The sequence below is a fragment of the Asterias amurensis genome, chromosome 19, assembly GCF_032118995.1.
Source record: "Asterias amurensis chromosome 19, ASM3211899v1".
Classification (NCBI taxonomy): domain Eukaryota; kingdom Metazoa; phylum Echinodermata; class Asteroidea; order Forcipulatida; family Asteriidae; genus Asterias; species Asterias amurensis.
The window spans coordinates 10,185,742-10,195,928 of record NC_092666.1 but is presented as its reverse complement, the minus strand read 5'-3'; the positions used below and the strand labels follow the sequence as shown (position 1 = coordinate 10,195,928).

The following is a 10,187-nucleotide window of genomic DNA, read 5'->3' as shown; positions in this document are numbered from 1 at the left end:
GTAACTTGAAAAACCACCCCAACCTTGTAAGAAAAATATGAATATACTGGATCCATCTAACTGTCAGGGGAGTGTTTCAAGAAAGTTTTTGTAATCCAATCATGTAAACGCATCAAGAACAAAATAACTTGTTGTACTGACCGGTTTCATTTAATTAAAGGAATACGTTTCCTTGGATCGGACGAGTTGGTCTATAAAAAGCGTTTGAAACTGTTTGTTATGAAATGCATATGGTTAGAAAGATGTTTTAAAAGTAGAAAATTAAGATCCACACAAGTATCACTTAACATTGCACGGTTTTCCTTTTATGTAGCGATTTAACACCGTTCGCCATTTATGGGTGTCAAAAATTTGACTCCCATAAATGGCCGACCGTGTTAGTCGACGAGGTAAAAAGAAAACCACACAATTTCGAGGCATATTTGTGTAGATCGTTGTATTCTACTTTTACAACATCTTTCTACCCATGCATTTTATAACAAACGGTTACAGAACGTTTTCAAAGACCAACTCGACCGATCCAAGGCAACGTGTTCCTTTTAAAAAAAATCCTCAGCCCCAATGGTCTGCAGCCAGCAATCCAGCTCAATAACGGACTTAGGTCTTTGATGGGAAGATTTCTGTACATAATGAATTTTCAATTAATTCAAGACGATGCTTGTCCTTGATGGTTGAATTCTAAAAGTTCATCGAGAACAACAGATTGAATATGGATCGGTCGAGTTGGTACATGAATAACGTTAGAAACCGTATATGTTGTAAAATTGGTAGAATTATAAGAAGTATGTTTAAAAAGTAGAATATAATGATCTACAATAAACATGCCTCAAAATTGCATGGTTTTCCTTTTATTTTGCGCACTAACACGGTCGGCCATTTTTTGATTTGTATTTGTTATGTCAAGGGTTAGCTACTACCCATGCATCTGTTCCTGTTGCACCTGTTCCTACTACTAGAAATGGCCTTGTTTTGATCATAGCCGCATCATCAGCTGGACTGTTGGCAATGGTGATCATAATCAGCCTGACAGTGGTCGCATTAAGGCTACACAAAAAACGTAAGACTTTCACTTTCAAGTTGGAAATTTGGGGAATCGCGTATACTTTCTGACGAAACCTTTGTTTAGATAGTTTAGAGCTACCACAAATGGAACACTATAAGCCATTTTGAGGTATGGTGGCCACAGTACTATAGTAGGTTTGGGTAAATCTGATCATATCTAACCAAATCGAACAGTGCAATGCCACAGTGTCCACCATTATTCAAAAAGCCTAATTGCTTGAGTTACTTTAGCATTGTCGCAAGGCGATCTGACCATCATCATTGTTGTTGTTTATTTCACACTTCCAATGCAAAATTATGTGTTTACCGTGGTGAACAAAACCATGAAGCAGATTGCAATTGCTACACTTCGCGTATTTGTTTTAATTTTAGTAATTAAAGATCACAAACAATAGAGTGTAGTAAATGGCTTTGGGTTATTAGAAAAACAAACGTGTGGGACACTTCTTGGTCGGTCCCGAGGAGTGTAACAAATCGAGTAAAGTTAAGAAAAGTGGAAACAAAGTTACAACTCTCACGTCATCAAGACACTTAAGAAAGAGTTATTATTCATATTAATAACGTCCTCAACCTCTACTACAATTTTTGTTTTGCCCTTTTCCTAATACTAGCAGTCTCAATGACATGTAATACTGCTCATGATGAGTAACTTGTTATTTATAAAAGTATAGAGATATTGTCACATCTACGGCTTTTATTTGAAATATGCTATTTCAGGGGCCGATCTTTTGTGCATGATATGTTTATTCAATACTTCGATAGTGTTAGAAAGATACAAGTCTAATTGCATGACTTTATTTTTGTTTAGGTTATTCAGCGATTCCTGCAAGTCAAACGTAAGTAACGATGCTCATCAGGAAAACATGCATATTTGATGGCTCATTTCAAGTTTTCCCTCTTGTTTTGGGGTGTTCTTTCAAAGTCAATAACTAAATATTCCCGTATTGTGTGTTCCCAAACAACATTATTGCCAAGTTATATTATTTGAAGTATACAATGTATTATATAGTAGCTCTTTTTGATGATTCGTTTGTTTCGTTATCAAAAAGAAATGAAAGAAAAGTTAACTAAAACAAACATAGGATGAAAGCAAAATCAAATAGTCCTCATTATCACAAATGAAAAACCAATTGATTTGTCTCCCATCCCATGTTTGGTTTTTTCACTTCTATTGTGATTAGGCAAGTACCATCCATAATAATGTGTTTGGGAACTAAAACAATAATTAAGTGAAACTAAATAAACTTGTAAAAAGTTGGGTTTTTTTCTCACGCAGCAATGTTGCGAGCACAGCTTCTGTCACTTTCAGAGCAGGCCACTCACAAGGAAATGCGCACACAATCTCACTGATTCAACCGAACAGAGGAGAGCAAGGTAAACATTTTGGTTTCAAAGGAAATGAGCTTGATTAAAGGCACTGGGGTCGATTTGACAAAGAGTTAGGAAAAGTCCTAACTTAGAACTAGTCCTAAGAGCTGATATCAAAAACGTATAGCTAGTCCTAAGTTAAGACGAGTAGCTCATCCTAACTCGAGATAAGACTATAGTCTTAACTCTTTGTGAAATCCACACCTGGACACCTTTGGTAATTGTCAAAGACAAGTCTTCTTACTATTTGTATCCCAACATATGCATATAATAACAAACCTGTGAAAATTTGAACTCAATAATTGGTCGTCTTTGGTAATTGTCAAAGACCAGTCTTCTCACTTGGTGTATCCCAATATATGCATAAAATAAAAAACCTGTGAGCAATTGAACTCAGTTGGTAGTTGCGAGAGAATACTGAAAGAAAAAAAAACATCCTCGAGGTCTCTTGATCAATTCAAATGTTTTAGTGAGAAATTACTTCCCTGAAATACGTTACTTCAGAGGGAGCCATTTCTCACATTTAGTTTATTCTGTCAATATTTGTATAATTATTATAACTGGCTCAATAATGACTCTCTTGTTTTTGGCAGACGCGAGTAGAGTGTTCCATGCAGACACCGCAGCTAGTGTAGATCTTAATCTATCTGCGTCACCGCCTGCGTCACTAATCGACAACCACAAGGTTATACAACATTACGATAGTGGTAAGTATGTACATTGGATGCAAAATTATAAGTTTTATGCAGCTATATTTCTTGGTCTTAAAGACACTGGACACTATTAGTAATTGTCAAAGACCAGTCTTCCCACTTGGTGTATCTCAACATATGCACAAAATAACAAACCTGTGAAAATTTAAACTCAATTGGTCGTCGACGTTGCGAGATAATAATGGCAGAAAAATAACCTTTTCATACGAAGTTGTGTGCTTTCAGATGCTTGATTTCGGGACCTCAACAATCTCTAATTCTGAGGTCTATAAACAACATTCAAATGTTATTATTAATGAAAAATTACTTATATTTCTCGAAAACTGCGCTACTTCAGAGAGAGCCATTTCTCATAATGTTGTATACTATCAACAGCTCTCTGTTGTTACCAAGTAAGTTTGTTTAATAACCATTATTTTGAGTAATTAACAATAGTGTCCCATGCCTTTAACTCTACAATTCCAAACTGGAAAAAAAACGAAAATGTGTTACTAATATTAAGGTTTAGTCGGTTGTCATTTCTCTCTCGAGGAAGTTGTAATTTAGCCTTTGGTTTCGCAACTAGCTCTAGCAAAAAGAATTGCGTGCAAAGATAAAGGTACAAACAACAGTCTTGTTGCTTACATTTAAATCAGATCTATGTTTCGTTGTTTTGTCTTTCACTTTTAAAACACACAAAAAGCCCGTGGCAGTTTCGGTAGCTTTTGGTTGAACTCTCAATTTAAAAAATACATAATACATAATAGAGTAATCTGAGAAGTTATATGCGAAAGTTTAAAATCCTTACACAGGTAACAAAATTTGTGACGTCCTTCATAAGTTTGCATTCTTAAAGTATTTTGCAGAATAAATGGTCCATCTGTACGAGTCTTCCCATGCCTTTACTGTGTAGCTGTGTTTTTCTCCACCATTATAGGTCACGTGATCACATTATTCAAAAATGTTCCAAATCCCACGGGACAGACGGCGAACATTCATTGAAATCAACCATTTTGCAAGCCTCGGGAAACTTGCATAGCGCCACCAAGAGTACCATTGGAAAGCAAAAGATTAGAGGTGTCTAAATATAGCCACCCAAAACACGTGTAAACACTGAAAGGGGTTCAAAGGTTTTATCAGTCGATGACATCTCTCATTCATAAATCCGCGTTGCGAGATTTAGTATGGCTCACAGACCGAGGCGTCTGTTTATCCATGCAGCGTGAGAGTCCGATTACCCGACCCGGTCTTGTTGCCATAGCTAGCTGGTATACGACACGCACCATGTACCATACGACGACTCTGTGTACACAGACATGACATAGCGCGGGTACCACCCACAACTATGACACACGTTTGGAACAGTGGAATGTTTATCGAAAGTTGGAAAAACAGTGTCTAATTTTCATCATTGCTTCGTGGTTTTTTAAAAGTTGAATTATTTAAAACCCAAATAATTCCGTTGGACCCTTTCGGTAAAAAGTATTGTCCAAGGCCCACACTTCGTGTATCACAACTTCTATACAAAATAACAAACCTGTGAAAATTTAGGCTCAATCGGTCATCGGAGTCGGGAGAAAATAACGGGAAAACCCACCCTTGCTTCCGCACGTTTCGCCGTGTCATTATGACATGTGTTTAAAATAAATCCGTAACTCTCGATATCGACAATTGATATTGTTTAACTGTTTTCTCAAAAAGTAAAGTATTTCGTGGAATAATATTTCAAGAGAAGTCTTTCACCACTACCTTCTGTAAACCCTGTAAGTTATTTGTAAATCTGTTTACTTTTTTTTTCCTGTACCGACGAAAGGGTCCAATGGCTTTAAGGAATAATCTTTCAGTTAAACTTCATGTTGGGTAACTAATATCGCTAAAACCATGAGAAACATGCACGGGATAGTTGCGAATGTTCCATGGTCTTCAAGCTTAGAATACCCGTGGGGGTGCTAACGCTGAGTGACAGGCTGCAGTGACAGCTGATTACTCTATGTTTTGACTTGACGGAACAAAACTCGCATTTCAAGTTGGAAATATCAACGCAAATGGCTCTAAAATTTCAGGTAAAGATTGTCAAATTTATTGCTGAAATTGACTACACATTATAATCTAACTTCTCGTTGAGTTGTTTGGAGATTTTTGTAATTTTGTTTGTCTGACTACGGGGGGTTAAAAATCGATGTTTTCATATCGTAAACAAAATTTATTTTAATGAGTGTGTGAGACGTCGCGTTTTTTTAAATTAATTTTTCGGACGTTTATGTTTTCCAAAACGGGTCGTAAAATTAAGCGTGAAGGTCGTCGAAAATTCCACATTATTTCGGACAGGAAGGTCGTATGATCTTAATTTTTATTTTATTTAAAATGTTAAGATTTGCTTGTTGGGATTATTATGATAAACGCAAAAATGAATCTGTGACCCGCTCTAACTAAATGAGGAATGTCTAGTAAGGTCTCATTTCGTGTCATTTGACACCGAACATAATAATAACAAACAATTATTGAAAATTATTGAATTTTTTAAATTTTTTATTTCTACACTTTTAGGTTGACTAAATCTTGATTTAACTTACTATGGTCTTACCTTTTCGTCAGAAGATTAATAAAGATGTAAAAACAGACGATTTCTGAGCCATGTTCTTGTCGTAATTGTAAACATTGGTAGCGCAATCGGTCTATTGCAACCAGTGTGTCCTGCATGTAACTGTTTTCCTGTAATAATTGACACTGCAGTCGGGTAACAATGATTTCAACAGTAGATGTTATAAAACCGTTTAAATTTGGTTTTCTGTCGCTTCATCATCTGACTTGTTTTTTGATTATTTAATTACTTCATGACACAGGGAATGGGGTTATGTACACTTCAGTGAACCGCCAAAAGCGTCCTCAAGCGTCAGCAGCTCCCTACACCGGTGTGACGCGGGGTGCAACAGCCATCAAGTACCAACCCAAAAAGGTATCGCGTTAAAAAAATAGTTTTAATGTTCAGCAGGAGGAAAACTGAACCAACAAAATTGAAAGTTATAAATCCTGCGTTCAATTTGCTTCTTTGTATTCATTTTATACACATTATTTGCTCAGTTTAATATGTTGATTAACATTTTATTTTTTTCTGTCTTTCTTTTACTTTCGTTTGCTCATTTTGTTAGACAGTACATAGTAAACCATTGGTGCATACATAATTTCCGATCCCTAAATTGACTCGCTTGTGGGAAAGAAAAAAAAAAAAAAATTACACTGTGGTTCACTAACAATGGTAATTGTGTTTTCCCGGTTTGTTAGGTTGCCCGTCCAGGCGAACTGGTCTATGCTGATTTGCAGCACACACGCCAGCACCCTCCGAACGCACCACCGATAAGAACCGAACCTCCTACGCAGTACGCTGCAATAAGCCACAACATGATTCGAGCCCTTCACAGCGGTATTTCAACCCCAGCAGGCCACTACTTTGACAGCGACGAAGAAGTGGAACAATTTATGGTGGGGTTGGAAGACGAAGCACCACCCCCACCGCCTCGCGGCATTTTTGTTCCACCTGTTTTTTATTAATGGGGGACTTTTGTGCGCTTGGTGGGACCTACCAAGGCCCAATTTCATGGATCTACTTACCGTACTGGGGGTCACCATGCAGAAGAGACAGACTTCGCAACTACTTCACTACTATAAAGATCTTCCAACTTCAATTAGGAAAACAAAACTCAAGTATGTTGGGAACGTGAACAGAATGGGCAGTGGCCGATACCCCCAAATTCTCTTAGAAGGCCACATTGCAGGTAACAGACCCAGAGGAAGACCAGGCAAACGATGGCTGGAAGACATCAAGGACTTCTGCGAAGAGCCTGACATAGTCTGTGTGGCAGCAGCAGGACACCTAGCAAGGATCAGAAAAATATGGAGACTCTTAGTTGGAAAGCCATCTCCGGGATCTACCTCCGACGGGAGGACGGCTATGATGATGATGATGATGACTTATCGTAAGCACAGAATCGGCGCTTACGGAAGCAGGGAATTGTGTGCTTACTACACCAAGCGTATTTCACGGATTAGCGGGGAATGTTGGCTTGTGTGCGTGCGTTACGTTCAGGCATCTACGCTTACACAGCTAGCGCAGTTATTCGGCGCTTGCACGTAAGTGAAGAATGGTGATCGTAAGCGCCGAATTCGGCGGTAAGCAGAGCCATAAAACTTGGCCCTGGTATTTCGTATTGTTCTCGGTAATGTGCGCATGTCCAGAACTACGTAGGCCCTATTATTAGTAATGGAAATGTACCTGGTAAGTCTGCTGTCACCTAGCGTTCCAAGGTCTCCCGTTGCAATAAACGCTTTTCGGTGCATTATCTTCAAGGTTTTGTTTTTTTCACTTTCATGGAACTCCTTTGCAGGTTGGCCTTTAGTTTCGTATCGTATTTTATTTCAAAACTGGAAGCGAAATAGGTGTTTGGTGTTGACACAACAACAAAGTCACACATTTTAAACTATTTGGGAATGCAAATTAATGATAAAAGGGTCATTTTAATGATCCATAGAAAATACTTTATTATTATAGGAAACACTAGTTACAGGCTTTTCTTTCAGTACTTTATAAGAAATTATTTCATCTTTTGACTAAAAAATTTGTAAAGCTCAATCTTTCTTAATCCCAAATTGGCGTTTATATTTCAGCTGAAAGTATAAATTTGTACTGCTGTTAAATATGTGTATATTTGACCAATGTTAAAGACGCTGGACACTATTGGTCATTGTCAAAGACTAGTCCTCACAGATGGTGTATTTCATCATATGCATAAACCAACAAACCTGTGAAAATTTGAGCTCAATCGGTCGTCGAAGTTGCGAGATATTAATGAAAGAAAAAACACCCATCGCACGAAGTTGTGTGCTTTCAGATGCTTGATTTCCAGACCTCAAATTCTAAATTTATGAGGTCTCAAAATCAAATTCGTGGAAAATTACCCGCTCTGTCGTAATGAGGAATATCGAGTAAAGTCACGTTTCGTGTAAACTATTGAAAATATTTTCAATTTCTGCACTTTTAGGTTGCTATAAATCTTGATTAAACTTGCTGTGGTCTTACCTTTTCGTCAAAAGATTAATAAAGATTAATAAAGGCACTAAATACTAAACTCCACAGCGGTTCGGCCCATCGGAGAATACCCGAGCGAGAATGACCTTATGACGTCATTTTGCATATGCTTGCATCTTTTAGACATAGAAATATTAACAACCAGGTCCTAGTGGTTAGTCCACTCTTATGTAACAACTCCCCAAACCTGCTGCTACAAATGTACTTGAATAAAGAGGTCTGAAGCAGTGCTTGCATTTTGTAAACATGAAAATATAAACAACCAGGTCCCAGTGGTTAGTCCACTCTTATGTAACAACTCCCCAAACCTGCTGCTACAAATGTACTTGAATAAAGAGGTCTGAAGCAGTACTTGCATCTTTTAGACATGAAATCATTAACAACCAGGTCCTAGTGGTTAGTCCACTCTTATGTAACAACTCCCCAAACCTGCTGCGTGGGGGATCGTCGTGAACCGTGCCGGAATGTTCCGAGAGCACACGAAAAGTTCCGAACCGCTGTAGAGGTTAGTTTTTAGTGCCTTCCTAAAAATTCGCGTGGCGAGATTAGTATGGCTTACCTACATACCGAGCGAGGCGTCTGTTTATCTATGCAGCGAGTCCGTTACCCGACCCAGTGCTGTTGCTACGTGACGTCTAGCTACTTGGTTCCACTATGTGCGCACCACCATACGCGGGAGCCCCAAGCATACTGTACATAGACCTTATCGCAAATACCAATGCGCAAGCGCAGACTGTTGAATGAGGTGCATTGTGGGATAGATATGGATCAAATTTTGCTACCAGCTAGACCACAATGCACCTAATTCCAAGCGTTACGCGCGCGCCCCGGTATTTGCGAAAAGGTCTATACCACAGACATAAAGAACCTATACGCCTCTCTTAATATTATGCATGAGGTACGTCACAATGTTATCTCAAAACGAGGCGATGGGCGCAGCCACTGCAAGTGATGGGGAAAGTGCGCCCATAGCCTCATTTTGGTTAAGAATTATGACGTCATGCATAAGTATTAAGAGAGGCGTATAGACGGACAGTAGGGGGCGCCAAACTGAAATTGTGTACTTTCTCAAACCGTGGGCGGAAGTTAACGCGCGACCCGCTGCTTTGCTTTTGGTATAACCCATAGAGTTATATATAAGAACTAGAGCGCGCACTGGCCTATATACGCGCCCCGGTATGCGAGCAGGCGGCCATTTTCTAAGTTGACAAAACAGCATCAAAACAGCTATCTCACAGCGTGTGTTTGTGCGGCCATTTTGTAAGTTGAACAAACAGCATCGCGTGAGCGTTCAATAAAAAAAACCTCAAACGTGTATTTCATATTCAACGCGCGTGCATAATGACGCGCTTGTCATCTTGCGGTCCCGTGGCGTTTGTGTACGGCGAAGCATCACTCGTGCGCCCTCTAGTTCTTATATATAACTATATGGTATAACCTTGAGGCAGTGCCCGCACCGTTTGCATGAGATGATGACCCGATGCGGGATTGTAGCCTGAATATGTAAGACAACACTTCATAAATAATCAATATGACTGTTTGCAAATGTTGGGCGTTGAGGTTGAACTGTTAAAATGCCATGTTTACAACTTTTTTTCGGGAAATCCAGTCTAAACTCGCTTTGAAACGCAATTTCATACTATAGACCTTATCGCAAATACCAATGCGCAAGCGCAGACTGTTGAATGAGGTGCATTGTGGGATATATATGAATCAAATTTGTAATCAGCTAGACCACAATGCACCTAATTCCAAGCTTTACGCGCGCGCCCCAGTATTTGCGAAAAGGTCTATGGCCCTCCGTGTTGCGTACGCTCGCGTCGAATGCACACAAAACAATTGCGTATCAGTAGCACGTAAGTCTATGCGGTACACGTCATCAGCGCCCGGCGCAACACGCACCGACGCGCCTTTTGGTTGGAAAGTGTGTAAATACAAGTTTTACACGGCACGCGTAGAGAGCCAAGCTACAACGATCGTTG

General features: G+C 39.2%; 1 protein-coding gene across 1 annotated transcript; it reads left to right on the top strand.

Annotated features, from left to right (window-relative positions):
• Positions 1-1,005: 1,005 nt before the first annotated feature.
• Positions 1,006-8,898, top strand: LOC139951763 (uncharacterized). The gene is made up of 6 exons (XM_071950841.1): positions 1,006-1,057; positions 1,871-1,898; positions 2,339-2,436; positions 3,024-3,137; positions 5,966-6,078; positions 6,405-8,898. Exons 1-6 carry the CDS (start codon positions 1,006-1,008, stop codon positions 6,669-6,671), a joined length of 672 nt encoding a protein of 223 aa, XP_071806942.1. The 3' UTR covers positions 6,672-8,898.
• Positions 8,899-10,187: the final 1,289 nt, after the last annotated feature.